The 20,275-nt window shown below is 43.8% G+C and overlaps 1 protein-coding gene across 2 annotated transcripts in view; it reads right to left on the bottom strand.

Annotated features, from left to right (window-relative positions):
- Positions 1-20,275, bottom strand: part of AP1S2 (adaptor related protein complex 1 subunit sigma 2) — an 83,572-nt gene that overhangs the window by 18,664 nt on the left and 44,633 nt on the right. The window contains exon 5 of one of the 2 annotated variants that reach the window (XM_069945003.1): positions 15,831-16,398. The exons of the other annotated variant lie outside the window; for it this stretch is intronic. Coding sequence (XP_069801104.1) covers positions 16,363-16,398 — 36 coding nt within the window. The 3' untranslated portion in view covers positions 15,831-16,362. Of the gene's footprint in view, positions 1-15,830; positions 16,399-20,275 lie in introns of those variants that run through there. 2 annotated transcript variants of the gene reach the window in all.

Below are 20,275 nucleotides of genomic sequence, written 5' to 3'. Positions count from 1 at the left end.
ACCCGGCTGATGGACTGAGTGACTGGGGTGGGACGCAGGGCCGTATGAACAGCTGCTGCTGCCCTAGGCACTAAACCTGAAGACGCCCCATCTTGGGAAGCGTGGGGGAGAGTGGTTTCGGCCACACACATTTCTCTACATGGAGAAACATTGTCTGAATCCCATTTTTAACAAATTTCCACATTGAATCAATGATTAGAGGCGTCTGCATATTGTCTGAGGGAATTCTCACCACAAGAATGGTGGATTGGTAGGTAATAGCTCCAGGTGTTACATTTACCACTGCCACACCAGACCTGATCAATACTGCCATAGTGTGACTGGATAACACCGCCATACCAGACCTGACCAATACCGCCATACTGTGACTGGATAACACCGCCAGACCTGACCAATACCGCCATACTGTGACTGGATAACACCACCATACCAGACCTGACCAATACCAACATACTGTGACTGGGTAACACCGCCCATACCAGACCTGACCAATACCGCCATACTGTGACTGGGTAACACCCCCCATACCAGACCTGACCAATACTGCCATACTGTGACTGGATAACATCGCCACACCAGACCTGACCAATACCAACATACTGTGACTAGATAACACCACCATACCAGACCTGACCAATACCACCATAATGCGACTGGATAACACCGCCATACCAGTCCTGACCAATACCACTATACTGTGATTGTATAAACCCCCCCCCCCCCATACCAGACCTGACCAATACCACCATACTGTGAATGGATAAGACCTCCATACCAGACCTGACCAATACTGCCATACTGTGACTGGATAACACCGCCATACCACCCTCCTCTTGAAAAGACACCAGATTTACTGGCAAGCCTTAACTGGAGGTGGGAGACTAAAAAAATTAAAAAATTTGTTCAAAAAGTTGTTTTCTTCCCTCTGCTGCCTGGTGCTGCCCTAGGCACCGAACCACAGGTGCCTAGTGGTAAATACGGCCCTGGTGGGACGCCACTGCAGTCACTGATTGGTCGAGTGGCCAGTCCATTAGCCATGTGATGTCATCACAACTCGTGGGAAAACGACTTCCAGCGGGGGTCCCATTTGCCTTGTTTGTGACTCTAAATCTGTGCTGCTGGACTCTCTTTTCTATCACCAGGAAATCAACACGGAAATGACGGATAGCTGGCGATCACTAGAATAAAGTGGTGCTAGGAAGATGTCAATAGATACAGAGAGAGCTCCAGTTGTTAGGTAATGAACCTTGTTGATAAAGCTGGGACAACAATCGTGCAATTCCTTCAGCTGTGACATAAATGGGACCTGCTGGTATCTTTTTCAGCACTTGCCATTATTGCTATGCTTAACAACTGCTGAGGAATTTCCCATGTAGTGTAAAGCGCTGAATGACTCCTTTGCAAGGAAAATAAAAAATACTTATAATACAAGGCCAAATAACTGTGTCTATGACCAACTGGACTATTTATATGTGTACCCCCGCATAGCCAGATGTTGCTAAAAGGGAGTAAGAAGCGTGACATGTATTTTCCTCCGCTATAGGAAACCAACAAAAAATAACTGCAGAACATGTGTTGGTTTTAGCAGGATATATTGTTATACACTGAATAATATTTTATAGTCCCACTGAACTGCCTAATAATGAAGCTAAATATTATGTACTCTACATTCCCAATGATAAATACCATACACTTACCAACATGCAATTTAAGTGAATGTACCAGTTCGGGTAGTGAAATGTTTGTCAGGACCGGCGCGGAGATCCCAGTGGTGCGCTCCATTTTTCAAAACGCCAGCTGGTTCCCATTATCAGTGCTGGTTTCTTCATGTTCACCGGCCTGCTCTATGCACTGGACAGGGGCCCGGCGCCCCCAATGTAATGATATCCCTTCCCATTGGTGATGTGCTTCCACTAGAATCCTATCTGGTCATCGAGAGGTGGGGGAAAATTTCACTATCTGAACTGGTACATTCACTTTAAGCCCCACGACAGGAACACACCACATTTTGCCTTAAGCTTTATAACCCTCACCCATTTTGTACTTGTACTGATGGCAATAGTCCGTCAAAATCAGTTCTGCATAGAATATATAAAGGGGTTATCCAGCGATACAAAAACATGGCCACTTTTCCCCTCTCTTGTCTCCAGATTGGCTGGGGTTCTAAACTGAGCTTAACTGCAAACCACACCTGACCTGGAGACAAGAGAGGGGTCATGTTTTTGTAGCACTTGGTAACCCCTTTAAAGCGAATGTTCCACTTTACAGGCGATATCAAGTGTTACACACCATTAGATGCGTGCCGCTGTGCTGAATCATTTTCTAAGCATTCTGATGATGAGTCAAGATGTGGCAGCGCTAACAGGCCGGGTGGGGAAGAGACTGGATGCGGGATTGAGGAGGAGAAGAAGAGGCACACATCATTGGGGCTAGGGGAGGAGATAGCTTTGAACTGCTCATCCTGGGCTCACCTCCTGTGCACACAACTGATCAGACTGGCATATAGCTATTCAGGTGAAAATAGCACAAACAGGACACCCATTGAGAAAACGGACCACGACAACCGATTCAGCGCGGCGGCTGGTTTCAAAAAGTTATATTGATTTTTAAATTACTTCTATTTAAAAATCTCCAGTCTTCCAGTACTTATCAGCTGCTGTATGTCCTGCAGGAGGTGGTGTATTCTTTCCAGTCTGACACAGTGCTCTCTGCTGCCACCTCTGTCCATGTCAGGAACTGTCCAGAGCAGGAGAGGTTTTCTATGAGGATTTTCTGCTGCTCTGGACAGTTCCTGACACGGGTGGCAGCAGAGAGCACTGTGTCAGACTACCGATGCTCCTGTGGTCCCTGCTGGGCTTTGTTTATTACTGCTGTAGCGATGATGTGTCGTACATCTATGTGACTGCTGCAACTCATCACAATGACTTTACTATATACAGCAGCTGAATGCTAAGATCAGTGACCCTGCTACAGGAAGAGTAAACAAAGTGAGGACCAGCTCGGCATTGGTGCCGGAGGATTGTATATGTATGTGTGTGTATATATATATATATATATATATATATATTTTAATTTAATTTTTGGTGCAGCTAGTTTCGTTTTTGAATCTGTCAGTCGCTCCCATTTAACCACCATTCTCATTAAAGATTCAGGAGTAAACAATGTTAAATTTTTCACATCATAATACATTTTACCCACGTTGTTATATTCTTTTCTCCTCGCGCATCTGTGAGCACCTAGACAAACATGCTAATGTTGTCTGAAGGTGGAGGATTCATTTACATGACTCAGTGGCCCAAAAGAAAAAAAAACATTTAAATGAGATGACTGGAGGAAAAGGAAGAGACGGCTAATTATTTTCTATTAATCATCACACAAGTATTAGGATGACTTTGACAAAGATGTCTCGACGGCTGTGTCCGCCAGTGACAATTGGCCTCTACTGTTATCCGCTAGCTGAAAGCTAATCTCTAGAGCTGCTTTAATAATGGTGTGAACAAGTTTCTTGATGGAAATGTGTACTTTAGAGGGGAACTATCAGCAGGTTACACAAATCTAACACACCTGGCTAAAAATCGCCCCACTGCAACTCTATCCTCTATTGGCAAAGGTGTGTCTGAACAGGAGCCTGTTTTCCCATATGCAGTCCAATGAAGTAAGACAACACTAAATTCACTTAAGCATTTCTATTTATGTAATTTTTCTCATTTTGCACAATCCATCGTATAACAATAAATCACCACAGTGTAAAATACCGCTTGCCTTGAGGAGTACACACGAGTCTTTAAACCACGTCCTATTGCCCTGACTGGGCTATGCAAAGTCCATGCTCATGATGAGCCACCAGCTGCATTCACGGGTAAGCGTTGGCTGAAGATACAGTACATGTCTACGATGTTTTGAAGCCTGATAGCTTCTTTCTCAAGCATAGTCTATCAGGCTTTGAAACGTTGCAGATGTGTATCTTCAGCCAACGCTTACCCGTGAATGCAGCTGGTGGCTAATCATGAGCATGGACTTTGCATTGCCCAGTCAGGGCAATAGGACGTGGTTTAAAGACTCGTGTGTACTCCTCAAGGCAAGCGGTATTTTACACTGTGGTGATTATTGTTATAAGATGGATTGTGCAAAATGAGAAAAATTACATAAAAAGAAATGCTTAAGTGAATTTGGTGTTGTTTTACTTCATTGGACTACACAAATCTAACTGCTCATATGTCCCTATTGCACAGGAGATGCCGAGGTTGAAGGTATGTCTCTTACCTTCATCATCTGCACCGTTCCTGTGCTGTTAAGGGGTACTCCGGCGGGGGGGCTAATTTGGGATCTGGCCAGGGAGGAGGTGGCTGAGGGAAACGACGTCCACTCACCTCCCCGGTTCCAGCGGCGGGTCCCGTATCGCAGTGCTCCGGTCCTCGGCCACTTCTTGGTTTCAAGTCCGCTCAAATCCCGCCTCTGTGACTGACTGGCTGAGCGGACTTGAGATGTCAGGTCTCGAGCCCGCGTCAAGACACCAGGAAGCGGCCGGGCACCGGGGACAGGAGCGCCGTGATAAGGGACCCGCCGCTGGAAACGGGGAGGTGAGTGGACGTCGTTTCCCTCAGCCACCTCCTCCCCGGCCAGATCCCAAAATAGCCCCCCCGCCGGAGTACCCCTTTAGTAGCGTTAGGAAAACTGCCTGTCCCCAGTTGGTCCACTCCACTCATTCTCATTAAGAAGGGGCAGACGGGCCAGGGGCGGATTGGCGCTATCGGGTGGGGCAGTGCTCCTAACGGTCTCACCGGATCATGGAACACACAAAAGGCACAGAGGAGGAAGGTAACAGACATACCTTCCTCCTTAGCATCTCCTGTGCAGTAGGAACATATCAGCAGGTTAGATAAGTTCTCCTTTAAATAAAAGAGTAATTTAGATAAAAGAGTAATATCAGAGAGTAATTTAAATAAAAGAGTAATATCAGATGTAACAAAGTGAAACCATATGACTGTAATAGCCTTATTACACAAAGCGATTATCACCCCTATTCGGCTGATACCGGCCGTTATGGCCAATAATCACTCAGTGTAATATAAGACAACAATCAGCTAACATGCACAATGTGAGCTGATCAATGTCTTTCAACATGTTGAAACAACAACGATGAGAATAGGAGAAACGAGTAACACACAGCAGAAGAAAAGCAAATACACAAGGGCATATGAACACAGGTTCACTTTGACACGCCAACAAAAACTACATGTGGCATTTGTGAGAAAGAAAGGTTCAAATGAAATGATTTGGATACAAGTTTACTGCCCAGCTCTCAGCATTAGGGAGAGCAGCCAAGCACAATGAAATCTCCGCAGTCTATTGCCTTTGGCTGGATTTCCCGGACAAGCAGTTCACCTGGTTTATATTACACCCCTGGTCTTTGTTCTGGTTTGTTACCTTTGAATGTTAGATTTTCTATCTTTTTCCACTATTATTTGTGCAACATAAAACAATGGGGGGAATATCAATGTTTTTAGTGTATAATTCGGTGTAAAATTGTTGAAAAGTTTTGAGCAATTGCTTATATTCTCAAAAGTTTGTGGCTTTTCCCCTGTTTTGCACAAAACTTTGAAGACCTTCACCCAAAAATTGACAACTTTTTACACAGTTTTTTTGTAGAAGCACTGATAAATTCCCACAATGCATTTCTTTTTTTTTTATCAAGAGCATGTTAGAGATCTGCAAATGATAAAGTAATGACACACTTGAGAAATCTAAGGGTATATGCAAGAGGAGCCAAAATGCTGCAGAAATTCATGGCATTCCCACAGTTACACGCTGTATGACACCGGCTGTTCCGTGAGCCGGCCGGGTCACGGAACGGCCAGTGTCAGAAAAGATGATTCCAGCCGGTACTGCAGTATCTTTACCGCCGCTGAATTCTGATGCGAGCACATCCGTGCGCACCCGCATCAGAATTCCCCACTGCGCACAATTGAGTGTGCGGCCAGAGTCGCATGCTGCATTGTGTGAACTGACATGTCAGTTTCTTGCAGCACCGCTAAGGATACCAGCCGGAGTGTTTACTATGTATATACATTCTGTCCAGGATTCCATAGAGGGCAGCACAATGAAAGGTTTGTATAAATCACGGCAGTTGTTTCAAATCTGCAACAACGGCTGTGATTAATATGAACCTTACGTTGTGTGAACATAGCCTTCTTTGTTATGAATCAGGTGTGGCAGGTGACCCGTGGCTCTATAGATTGCTATGGAGCTGTTGGACAGAGCTGAGTAAGCCAGAACAGTGCTGTACTCGGCTCTTTCTGGTGACTCCATAGCAATGAATAGAGCCATGGGCATTGTGCTTGGGGGGGGGGGGGGTACAGAGATCGGTGGGGGGTATGGAGCTTGGACCCCCGCTTGGACTACTACTGCACTGCCAGCCAATTTCTCATTAATTATTTCCATACTTTGCTTTTATTTTGCAGTGTGCGAACACAATCAAACAGGAAACGTCAGGAAACACTGCACTACTCTGACATAGTCATCACGTCTTTCATAGTAGATGTCCTCATAGAGGCAAAATAAGCCATCATCTAGAGCTTTAGTTTTTAATTTGAGGTACATATACCCTAGGGGGTACTCTCATTGTTCTCATGCTATGCCTTTAATATGCAGCACAGTGTATGATCATAGCTCCAGGGATACTTTGACTTAATTGAAAGGGTCATGTGATTACACCGTCCTGGTGTAGAGGTATATGAGCACAAAGCAGCAGTAGATGATATTTGCAGTTTTGTTTTAATAGTTTTTTGTCTCTTCCAAGGTCAAAACCCCCCAAAATGGGTTACTGAACTATTGGCAGATTTTATGGCATTGGGCACATTCTGCAGAAAGCTGGACCGATTTGTACGGAATGTTTCTAGTATATATGATGAAGTAGAGCTAAAAGGCTATGAAACACAATTGCAAAGGCTGATTCAGGACAATCACTATTCAAATGTCTTCCAAGAGCATTTATATGTAACATGGCCCCTAAGGTAAAGTTGTCTACAGGTCTTGGAATAAGTATTGCTAAGCCAGTTTGTGTATCGATCCATAAGTGCATTTTTATGACCAAGCGTATCAGCCCGGGAACTGTAATGTCTAAAAACTATCGAGGCATCGTAACTATCACGGCATCGTACTGTAACTATCACGGCATCGTAACTATCACGGCATCGTACTGTAACTATCACGGCATCGTAACTATCACGGCATCGTAACTAACACGGCTTCGTAACTAACACGGCTTCGTAACTAACACGGCTTCATAACTATCCCGGCATCGTAACAATCGTAGCATTGTAACTATCCCGGTATCGTAACTATCCCGGCATCGTAACTATCCCGGCATCGTAACTATCCCGGCATCGTAACTATCCCGGCATCGTAACTATCACGGCATCGTAACTATCACGGCATCGTAACTATCCCGGCATCGTAACTATCACGGCATCGTAACTATCAAGGCATCGTAACTATCACGGCATCCTAACAATTGTAGCATTGTAACTAACACGACTTCGTAACAATCATGGCATCGTAACTATCGCAGCATCGTAACAATCACAGCATCGTAACACTCGCGGCATCGTAATCACAGTATCATAACAATCACGGCATAGTAACATTCACAGCATCGTAACAATCACAGTATCGTAACAATCACGGCACAACAACAATGACGGCATCCTAACAATCTAAGGATGCATTCACATTATAAATTTCAAAGCACTGATTTGTCAGCATTCAGTCAACACACAATACCGATATATCCAATATAGCCCTATTTACTATATTCAGGTCATTTTCTTATGTATTTGTGTTTTTACTTGAACTCTTAAGCAGCAAACCATGTTTTAGGGGGCAAATAACCCCCTAATAATATGTTCAGCAAATAACCTGAATGTAGTCACTATAAGACTATGTTCAGACCATAAGCGTGTGGTTTTTCATGCACAGATACAGGATTCTTACACATTGTGATAGGATATCTGTGCCATGTGGTTGGCTCTAGTTCTAATTTGAAACTGGCTTAAAGTGAATCCATCTCCCTAAATGTGCACACCGAACCGGCAGCCCCTAACAATGGACGGTAATAAAACTTTCCATGTCATCATGTCATACCTGACGAAGCTGTGTGCGTCTTTATTCCTTTAAAAAAACAAAAAAAACAACCCACAGTATTCTTCACACAAATGAAGACACGCGCACAGCTTCAGCAAATATGACAGGGAAAGTTGTATTACCATCCATCATCTATGGCTCCGTCGGTTCAGTGTGCACTTCTGGGGGTGATGGATTCCTTCAAAGGAAGAAGGTGTTCTGAGAGGGAACCCTTTAAAGATCCACCGTTCTATAATATGCCTCTCTCTCTCTGCTCAGTAACATGAAGCGTTTCCTACATGTTAACGTCACATAGCCGTTCTCCCTTTTCACTTAAATAAATGACTCCTGGGTGTGTAAAATTACAAGTACACAAGCAAAACAGTGTAGAGGGAAAAAGCAATAACATGGTCTGTTTCACAAAAATCAGAGGCTCCTGTGCTTCATTTACAGTTCTTCCACGGGCCCACGCCTGCAGGGAGAGACTGCAATTTAATTTAGAGATTTATACAGGGAGCAGCAACACGGTGGCTTATTAATGACAATTCAGAAGGAGAAATCGCCTGTAATTAATCCCAACCATTAATCACTGTTACCTATCACAACTAACACCACCACTGCTCCATTGATGATAAAAGAGGATTAGTTTCAACTTTCAAAACGGGAGCGGTCAGCTCTCCTGACAAGCCGCGATCCGGATCGCTACGCTAATGAAGTGGGAATGTAGTGCTCCGTGAAGCACAGAGCACTACAGATGCACATTTGTATATAGGCTGCACTACAGATGTGTGAATCCAGCCTAACTTGTTCACCTATTGAAGGTAGCCTCCCAGCAAGTTGGTGCTCAATCCCTTTAAGAGCCTTAAAGGGAATGTGTCATCAGAAAATGACTTACTGTATAATGTTTTTATATTAAACAGATTTTTAAAGAATTTTTGGTGACTTTTTTCTAATTTTGTAAGTTTCTATCTAGATTATAAAATAATCCTGATAATTTGCAGTTTTCATTCTCACCATTGGGGCTTAAACTAAGCTGAGACTTCCTGTTGTGTCTGTGGTGATAAGAGGAGGCTGCTGTAAAGTGATCTGTACAGCATTGCAGCGTCATGTGACACCAGTAGATGGAGGAGACAATAGCAGCTCCCTGTGGAATGATCTCCTCAGAGGTCACAGAGCGCGCTCAGTAATGTTTCACATTCATCTCAAGGGGACAGAGTCTGTCTATTGTCATCTATGTCCATGAGTCTCGCTGTAAATCATATCACTAAATGCTGTTAAGAACGGCCCAGGCCACCACAATAATGTACAAAAAGTGAAATTAAAAAATTACAGACAATAGAAACAGATTAGAATAAAAGAAAACATTTCAGTATCTGACTCTAATCAGCAAAAAAAAAAAAAAATGAAGGTGACACATTCCCTTTAAAACATACCCAGGGATTATTAATCAAGCTAATATGACCTCCAAAAGGAGTTACCACTTTTTAAACAGCTGCTTTATGGCTTTTGTCTTTCATTAGAACAGATTAGGTTGCTGGTCCTGTAGTAGGAAGGGTCACGGTCATTGGACTGGTAGGTAGCGATGTAGGAATGCAAGGTTGGAACGAGGAGATTGAAAACATGTTCAGTCCTATAATGCTGATTTCTATGCACAATTTTCATTTAAGTGCACTTCTGCATGAAACTCCAACTCTTACTGACTAACTGCATTAAGTGGCATGCTTTATGGCAACCAGCATGAATTCCCCTTTAAACCGCAGATGTGGATGTTCTAAGTCTCTTGCTCAATTTTACACCTGGGACTTATATTCAGATCTAGTCCATACAATGTAGGGAAGGGAGAGAGAGATAGTCACAGCCACAGACTGTTTCATACCGTGTGGCACTTCCTCTGCAGCACACAGCCAGAGAAAGGGCCGCATATAGATACAAATAAACGTTACTTCACACAACAGTTCGTGGTGAGTGCCGTATATCCTTTCACCCTATTGGATTGATTGTGGGACTTCTCTTCTTTGCATTATAGCGAGCACCACATTTGCTGCATCTAGTGTCTGAGAAAGCAGTATCTGTCTAACAAGGAGCTGTATATGTGGTGGTACTGCCAGACCAGGTTTTTCTGTTGGTTTCCTGTTACTTCTGCTTTCCTACACACATTCCCCTCTCGGCAAGCTGACTTCAACTACGATAGATGTCTTGTGAGAGATCTAATTTGGTAATTTATGACCCCTCAATAGAAATGTCAGTGCACAGATTACCCTGAAACCCAGGGGGGAAACTATTTACTGGTTTTAATAAATGGAATGACAGGATTCATCTCACAAGCTTATAGCATGGAGGAGATAGGAGAGGCTGCCATTTGTAGTAATGGCTCCTGAAACTGAAGCTTTGCAGTCGTATAAGAAAATTATTGAATCAGAGAAGCAGTAATAGCCACTTCAAGGATTAGTAATGTGTTAAATGTATGGCTAAATCAATTATAGATTATAAAAATAAAGATTCTTCACGAACAAATATATCTTAGTAATTCTATACCTGTGTTTGCTATAAAGACGAACAAATATTATATTCAATAGCAACCAAGCTGTTTGCCTTAGGCTGTGTTCACCTCATGTTTTTCATCTATGTTTAGTGTATATGCCGGAAGAGCTCCAAACTACATCTCTAGCGTGTCTATAGGGTTACAATAGCCTGCCAGGAACCAAAAAGAAGTGTTCTTTAAAGCGTAAATGTCACTTTTCAGAAATCAATAAGTATGAATAGTACAAGTGGTTTTAGGAAACTCTGTAATAGGTTTATTAAGCAATAGAGTTTCCTTCTGTACTCAAAAAGCTATTTTCTTACCCCCCACCGCTCTTCAGAAGAAGCATGATTTCTGTATCCATTATGCTCTATGGAGGGGGGAAGGGCCGAGGGGGAGTAGTAAGCACAGAGAGGAGAAAAGGCAGCCCCACAAAACACTACATCCTGCAATTTTACCTCACCACGTTCCCAGACCAACACTGAGCAGTCTGACCTGTGAATCCAGCATTTTATCTGCCCAGTCTCCAAACTGCAGGGCTGTTTATCTTCTCTCCCCGCTCACTCATCCCCCTTGGCCCCTCCCCCTCCATAGGTTATAATGGACTCAGTAAACCTGTCTTCACTTTGCTTCTCTGTAATGAAGACGGTAGGGATGGTCCGAACCTGCCGAACGCTCGGCATCAGATTCCCGCTGTCTGCCCGCTTCGTGTAGCGGGCGGATACAGCGGGAGGAACGCCTGGAAAACTGGGATACAGCCTATGGCTATATCCCAGTTTTCCAGGCGGTCCTCCCGCTGGATCCGCCCGCTGCACGGAGCGGGCAGACAGCGGGAATCTGATGCCGAGGGTTCGTACAACTCGGTTTGGACCATCCCTAGAAGACGGCTTTGCCTGATAATGAGCAGATAAGAAGTGTGGGGGGGGGGGAGGTTTAGGAAAACAGCTTCTTGAGTATAGAAAGAGGCCTTTTTACCTAATAAAACCTATGACAGAGTTTCTCAAAATGGCTTGTACTATTGATTTCTTAAAAAAAAAAAAGTAAAAGACAGCAATATTTGAAGCTTTATTAGGATGGTAAATTTGGTGAATGGCGCAGTGCAGTAGGCTACATTTATACAATACATGTAACCCTGTTAATATGTATGCTTTAAATGGATTCCCAATAATCTGTGACTGAAAAATGGCATTGTATGGCATCTCTTTAATGTATGTCATGAGCTTTTTATATAGACGTGTTTAACTGATGATCACACAGGCTTTTTACTGCATACAGAGGTAGCTATTCCTGGCATATAAACTAAACTGGGACAACAAAGACTTACTTGTATTGTGCTGATCACATATATTCGATACAAAAGTGCTTCTTTTATAATGCAGATCAGCAGAAAACATTCAGTACAGGCAATGAACCCACTGTAGGATGCTGGGAAATATGATGTCAGATCTTACAGAAGGTGACGGAAATCAGAATGTGGTTCTGGATGAGAACAACTGGAAGGGTTTACATGATGTAAAATGTAGACAATATTACATGTTAAGCGAGACAGATGTTTGAAGCTATTGTCTCTTTTGCAATTTCATTAGGAAATATCAGTGATGCCTAGGAGCTTAAAGGGGTTATCCAGTGCTACAAAAACATGGCCACCTTCTTTCAGAGACAACACGACTCTTGTCTCCAGTTCAGGTGCGGTTTGCAATTAAGCTCCATTCACTTCAATGGAACTGAGCGGCAAAACCCCGCCCAAGCTGGAGACAAGAGTGCGGCTGTCTCTGGAAGAAAATGGCCATGTTTTTGTAGCGCTGGATAACCCCTTTAAATGGAACCAATCAGCCCAATTGGGCGGGATAATTGACAGGCAGAGAGGCCAGTAACCGAGCTCTCTGCCTGTCAATCATCCCCTTCCAGCGCGCAGACAGGCAGAGAGGGGTGATTAGTGGCGGACGGGGAGCCGTCCAGATGACTACCTCACTGCCTCTGCCTATCACGCGTCCGGATTAATAAATTAGTTTTTCTCCAGTATAAAGCTTCTGTAGTAGCCGCGGCTGGTACATGGCGCGGCTGCTGCAGGAGATTTATACAGCTCTCCAGAGAACCATATCAGCCCAATTGGGCTGATTGGTTCCCTTTAAAGCAGAAGTCCGAGGTCGGCCTTTTTTTTTCAAAGAGCTGGGGAGGAGGTGGTTGAACATAACAACAAGCACCAACCTCCACGGCTCCAGCACTAGGGTCCCCTGTCCTCCGCTCTGGTTCCCCGGCCGCTTTTTAGTCTGAGCGGGCCTGAACGTCACGACCCAGTCTCTGCTCAGACCAGGAAGCGGCCGGGAGACCAGAGTGGAGGAAAAAGGACCCAACCCCTGCAGCCGGGGAGGTAGGTGCATGTTGTTATGTTTACTCACCTTGTCCCGGCGCTTTGGGGAAAGACATTGGACTTCTCCTTTAATCCATAGCTAGTGCAGCACATTCACTTATTCCTTCATGGTGTTGATAAGCAATGGTGACAAAGACAGAATGTCATGTAAACTTACAGTGCTATCAAATCCAATCCCAACCTATAGAAAAAGGACACTTCCTGCATTCTGCATCACATGTGGACAGAGCTAAAAATGTTCCCTTCTGGACTGCAGTCATAAAACAATGCTCAGCAGCAAAGTTCACTACTGTAAGGCCAAATTCAGATGTTCGTGATGTATGGTCTATAAGCTAGCTGTAAATCACTCACTGAACTCTATGGGACTCCCTGTATAATAATTATTAAGATACAGTTAGCTCCAGATCAGTGTTAGTACTGCGTTCATTGAATTATAATGAATTATGATGGCGGGAGTCCTGTTAGAGACAGAGTTCAGTCTGTTTTTTACAATGAGCTTGTGGACCGTATATTACGGATTTGTGAATATGGTCTAAGGGTGGGCTTACTTGCAAGAGATTTTGTTGAAGAAAGTTCAGTGATTGAAAATCAGTTCTATTCTAACACTGAACACCCCCACTGATCAGCTGTTTGCCTAGTCTGTGGCACCTGCATATACAGAGGAAGACAGCTCTGTGAGTAGTGGCCACTTTGTGCTACTGCAGCTTGACTCTTGTAAATGGAAGCTTAGCTGCAATAACCAAGCATGGCCACTACACAATGTACTGTATAGATCGATTCCAGCTCTGTTCACTATGTTAGGGTCCTTTTACACACCCAGATTTATCTGAAAGATTTTTGCAGCCAAAGCCAGGAACAGACTATAAAAAGAGAACAGGTCATTAGGGAAAGACTGAGATTTCTCCTCTTTTCACATCCATTCTTGGCTTCAAAAATCTGTCAGATATCTGTGTGTGTAAAAAGATTGGTTGATGTTAGGTGTCAGACCCCACTGATCCAATATTGATGGCCTATTGTTTTTAGGGGAATTGTTTCTATGAATAACCTGATGTTAGTGGTCGGTATTGAAGACAACTCTGTGGGATTTGGGAAGGCAGGTAAAGTCCCTAAGACTATAACCCTGAGCTAAATCTTATAGTGACACAGTAAACCCATGCACCTATCCTCAGTCCTGACAGTGTGGTTGGATTAGATGTATGTGCCAATACGTTTATCTATAGGGATTATTCAAGACACTAAAACAAGACTAAAATTTCTAGTGGCCTGATGTGTATTGTATAGTATATATCTGATTCATACATTATAGACAAGCAATGCACATTTACTGTTTATTAGGAGAGATTGAACAATACTGGCTTTAAAATATATTCACATTATTGGAGTTTTATTCCTTGTGTTATAAGTAGGACAGCACATAACTATTAACGTACAATACTACTGGAAATTTCCATATAGCCTACTATACATTAGGGAGCGAAAAGTAAATGAATGAGTGAGAGTGAAAAAACCTTTATAGGCGGAGCTCAAGGTGTAGGCAGCCGCCATTGGCTGAGCGGGCACTTCATGTATTGGGATGAAAAACAGGAAGCATCAAGTGACAGGGATGGGAATCTTCAGAAAGGTGTGGGGTCAGAGGCGGGATTTTTTTTTCTTTTATGTTTAAACCTCAAGCATTAGATATTGAAGTAACCATAAATCCATTTAAATGACATTTAGTGGGAGTGTATTGGTATGGCGGCTTTCGGCCACCAGGGGGAGCTCAACACAGCATACTCGTACAGCACAGCAGAGACAGCATATGGTATGGCAGCTTCCTGCCACCGGGGGTAGCTCATCACAGCACAGAGGGGAGTGTATGGTATGGCAGCAGGCGACAGGATAATGTATTGGCACTTCATGTATTGGGATGAAAAACAGGAAGCATCAAGTGACAGGGATGGGAATCTTCAGAAAGGTGTGGGGTCAGAGGCGGGATTTTTTTTTCTTTTATGTTTAAACCTCAAGCATTAGATATTGAAGTAACCATAAATCCATTTAAATGACATTTAGGTCTTGTGCACATATATGTATTATAATTTTGCACAAGTTCTAATGTATCAACCGCCATTATATGACAAACACATCTACAGTGTTTCCCCAAAAATAAGACAAATGTCCTATATTAATTTTTGCTCTCAAAGATGCGATAGGTCTTATTTTCACGGGATGTCTTAATTTTCGATGAAGAAGGATTCACATGTGACATGTACAGCAGGGAGTGTATTGGTATGGCGGCTTTCGGCCACCAGGGGGAGCTCAACACAGCATACTCGTACAGCACAGCAGGGACAGCATATGGTATGGCAGCTTCCTGCCACCGGGGGTAGCTCAGCACAGAGGGGAGTGTATGGTATGGCAGCAGGCGACAGGATAATGGCAGACTGTGTGCAGCTCTACATCCGGAGATAGGGGTCAACGGGGATGGCGGCAGGTAATGGGCCTCTTGATGTCTTGCCTGCACATTTACAAGTGATAGCCAAGGAAGGGAACATCAGGGTTGGTGGCAGGTGATAGTCTTAATGTCCTGCATGCAGCTGCTTTGTAATGGACGGTGAAGGTAGGGGACAGAGGCACCAGGCTAAAAACAATCCCAACTGCACGCCCTGGTGTTCTGTTCGGCGGGCATGCTTCCAAACAAAAACTTTGCTAGGTCGTACTTTCGGGGGAGGCCTTATATTAAGGAATTCAGCAAAACCTCTACCAAGGCTTATTTTCAGAGGATGTCTTATTTTCGGGGGGGGGGGGGGGGGGGGAAGGGTATGATGTTGTGCAATAATCTTCTATGCTTTCCATTTAAAAAATAGATGATATTATTTCTTTGTTTCATTAAATGCTGTGCTATGGAGAGAGATTTCCCCTGTGGTGAACACACAGTAAGTGATATATGTAGTCACGATCATGGCTTTTCTTTTATATGGAGTCCACAGCATGGTTCAGAATTTATATACTGAGCCACATACATCATCAGAAGTAAAGTTCTAACCGTAATAAAATGTGCAAAAGAAAAGTGAAGTAAAGAAAAGTGAAGCATGAGCCCTAATTACACAGCTAAATTAACTAACTGCTTTAATGTATAAATTAACATAAGTAAACAAGAGGCATATAAGAAAATAAGCAACTGGTAAGACAAGGTTACAATAACTGGCAATGCAATACATGAAGTCAATTCAATTACACATGAAATGAATGAGCAAAAAACATATAAAAATGAGAAATACTGCTCTCAGCAAGATGGATGTTTTCACCTTTTCAAGGGCGAGATGAATCCGAATGAAAGTCGTCAGATACTCTGCATGAAGAGCGCAGCCATTTAATACACTGGTACATTAAAGTACTCGTGTCGGGGCTACAAAAGAAATGCGGGTTCAAATGTAACATCAGCCAGAGGGTGAATGATACACAGCTACAGACTGTGCGGGGAAGGAATCATCGGGTGCCGTGAATCATTGACGGCTGCTGAACCAGCCAGAGAGGGTTAAGTTCATTCTACTGATTGATGTTAACAGGGGTGATTATCAAAGGTTATTAGAATAAACGCTCCCTTTCCAAAGCAGGTTTGACGGAATGAATGGTATATACATAGGCTAAAAGCACAGTGCCCATGCTACGATAGTCCAGTAGCTGTATACCTTATACCAGAGTTGTGACACTAAAGAAAGACATGATCTACATTGCAACACATCTGTATCCAATCTAGGGATGGTCCGAACTTGCCGAGGTTTGGGTTCGTAAGAACCCGGACTCTCGGCAATGATTTCCGCTGTCTTAAACCTCCGTGCAGAGGGTGGATACAGCGGAAAGACCGCCTGGAAAACTGGTATACAGCCTATGGCTGTGGCTGTATCCCGGTTTTCCAGGCGGTACTCCCGCTGTATCCACCCTCTGCATGGAGGTTTAAGACAGCGGGAATCATTGCCGAGAGTCCGGGTTCGTACGAACCTGAACCTCGGCAGGTTCGGACCATCCCTAATCCAATCTATTACCAGTAATGGACCCCGGAGATGCCAGCATCATAACTAATTATGATTACTGTTTGAAAGTTGGCGCTAGTGTACTGACACAGCCACACGGCCATCGTTAGCGATGTCCATGCAGCCCTTGCCCAAACACCTGACACCTTATCTATCCCCGCTCCCGGTCGTCTCTCCTGTGCTTCGCAGCTTCCCGTCCTGGCCTGTGATTGGCGGAGCGGCCTGTCAGCTCAGACACTGCTGCCGCCGAGACCAGGAGGCTGCGGAGCACAGGAGAGAAGACTGGGAAAGGGGAGAGATAAGGTGTCAGGTGTTGGCCGCACATCGTTATTACATGTAGCAATGCGTGGTCTGCGCCTAACTATTTTAGGTCCAAACCCAGAACAACAATCAGCCAATGATCGCTATCATCGGCTGATCGCTGTCTATTACACGGAGCAAATAGGGCCCTTAGACTAGACAGTCTCAAATCGTGCCAGATTTATCACACTGACTAAGACTGTTTAACCCCCTCCAATGTATGAGAATTTTGGCACATTTGTAACTCACAGTCAAAGAGGCATAGAGATGAGCGAACCTCCAGCATGCTCGAGTCCATCCGAACCCGAACTTTCGGCATTTGATTAGCTGGGGCTGCTGAACTTGGATAAAACCCTAAGGCTATGTGGAAATCATGGATATAGTCATTGGCTGTATCCATGTTTTACAAGCAAACCTTAGGGCTTTATCCAAGTTCAGCAGCCCCCGCTAATCAAATACCGAACGTTCGGGTTCGGATTGACTCGAACCCGAACCCGGTTCGCTCATCTCTAGTCATAACTACTATACTTTTTGCAGGACCAATAGATCTTTTTTTTTTTTAAAAAGTTATAGGGGTACAAATACATTTAGGCTACATTTACACAAAGTTAATTGAAAGCAAAATACTGCCATAATTTAGAGGTAAAAACTTTCAATATAATAAAGCACTCCATTAAAGTCAATGGGAAATTGTCGAGCAGTGCACACACCATATAGATTAACGGCCATAATTGATTACAACGCTGCAAATAATGAAAATGCTCATTATTTATGAGCTGCTTTTGCAAAAAGAAATTACCATTTTTTTTCACCTGTTCACACATTGTTTTAGATCAGTAAAGTGTGGAGAAATATGGCAATAAGTGCCCAATTTCCCTACAGTGCCACACCAGGTAACAATAAAGTGTACCTGTCGATTGTAAAAACTTTGGACATGTCATAGAGACATGTCAAAATTTTGATCGGTCCGGTTCTGAGTGTTCAGACCTGTACCGATTGGGAGAATGAGCCGGGAGAAGACGTGCTGCAGCGTGAATGCTCCCTTCTCAGTGTTAAAAAAAAGAGCCTGACTTTTTTTCTCTTTTATAGAGAGAGGGGTGTGGACATGCTGCAGCGAGGTCCTCTCCCGGCTCGTTTTCCAATCAGTATGGGACTGAACACTTAAGGCCTTTACACGTACCGTATCGCTGCGTTTTTAACGCTGCGTTTTTTACATGCGCGTTTTGATTTTCACATGATTTTCATGTGAAAATCAAAACTCGCATGTAATATCGCGTTAAATACGCACCGTTAAAAACACAGCAATACGGTATGTGTGAAGCTACCCTAAGGCCGTATTCTACGGCCCGACTCATTCCCCGCTCACTGCTATCGATACTCCACGTGGAAGCAGCGAGCGGGTGAATCCAGGGAGGGCCGGGGAGGCTGCCCGGGTGATCGCTGATCGTCCGGGAAGCCCATAGGATATAGCGGCGGTCTGCTGTCGCTGCTCCTATTCCGCGGAGTGGCAGCAGCAGATCGCTGCTATATAAGTTGTTTGTTTTTCAACATGTTGAAAGACAAATAACTTCAATGATCGTCGCCTCCTAGTACACGGGACGATTATCGGCCGAATACGGCCGAAATCGTTCCGTGGAATAGGGCTTTTAGACTCAAACTTAGACTCAGATTTAAACTGCATAATGTGAACTGAGGTGGTGGAGTGTCTCTATGACATGTCAAAGATTTCTGCAAATGAAAAGGTACAGAGGGGGAGGCGGCAAAACAGGGAGTATCTGTGCCCTAACTTTGCACAACCTCTCTGTCCTTCCCCCCCCCCCACCTGTGGCAGCCCGGCACATGGGCTGGATCGTTAAGGACCTGTGCAATGTTCAGCATGGAGAAAATGTTCCAGTGGCATTCCTAATAATGAAGAGGGTGTGGAGGAGGGACGGAGGGGTGGTGCAAAGTTAGAGCACAGATACTCCCGTTTGGCACGGGGCTTCAAATTTAATTTTAGGACAATAACTGCATCACCTGCCGAACAGACCCCAGGACAGATCTTGGATTAAAAGCAGCTATCCGAAGGTACAAGTGGTTTGGGGGGGGTCAGATTGTGGGTACAGAGTCGCTTTAATCGTTAAAAATCTTAAAGGATCCTAAGTATTGAAAGAAGACTTTGAAATGAGTTGGTTCTATTTCCTACAACACATCATAGTCTGTAATACCATATAAAAGCACAAACATGACCTTTCCTAAAGGTCAGTGTAATGGAGGAAATAGCACAAATCAATAGGTCCTGCCATTGGGCTTGGAAGCACAAATTCTTTGATATATGATATTTATTCCGATTTCCCACTATAGGCCATTTATACTGTAAAGTAACTAAAGTAACTGTCAACATATGGCGATGAAAAATACGGCACAGATCCCATCACTTATGCCTAAGTGATACTGTGTACATCTGCACTCCTCGGATCCACGATGACAGGATAGCGCTGCTCATTCCATTACCATAATAATGATAGTTTTTCCAAAGCTCCTGCTTCTGGAAAATGATGCGAGGCCATGATAATGGGCAGTTTACCCGCTGCATAATGTAACACAGGAGGCATCATTAATTTAGGTAGAAAGGAGCCGGGCTCACAGACAAGGCTCTCGCTAAGGAACATCACCCATCCATCTTCATGGAGGTTTCTCCAAGGTTACCTTCTAATAGGCTTGGGTTTGCCACACAATTCTCTGCTTCATAAGAAGCTATTTTACTGCTGTTCTATGTGAAAATAATTGCATCAATTTAGGGAAATGTATAATAAAAAGTATTAAAAGACGCAAAGGAAATAATGTTTATGCGAAATCCATCACAGACGCAAGCCAATACCTAGCTGGTGTGTCACTACAGCTGCATTGGCTTTTACAAAAGCTTTTTATATTGGGCAATCCCTTTTTATTAGAAAGTTCCCTTAACAATAT

The sequence above is a fragment of the Dendropsophus ebraccatus genome, chromosome 11 (assembly GCF_027789765.1).
Source record: "Dendropsophus ebraccatus isolate aDenEbr1 chromosome 11, aDenEbr1.pat, whole genome shotgun sequence".
In the NCBI taxonomy this organism is placed as follows: Eukaryota; Metazoa; Chordata; class Amphibia; order Anura; family Hylidae; genus Dendropsophus; species Dendropsophus ebraccatus.
This window is presented reverse-complemented; position numbering and strand designations above follow the sequence as displayed.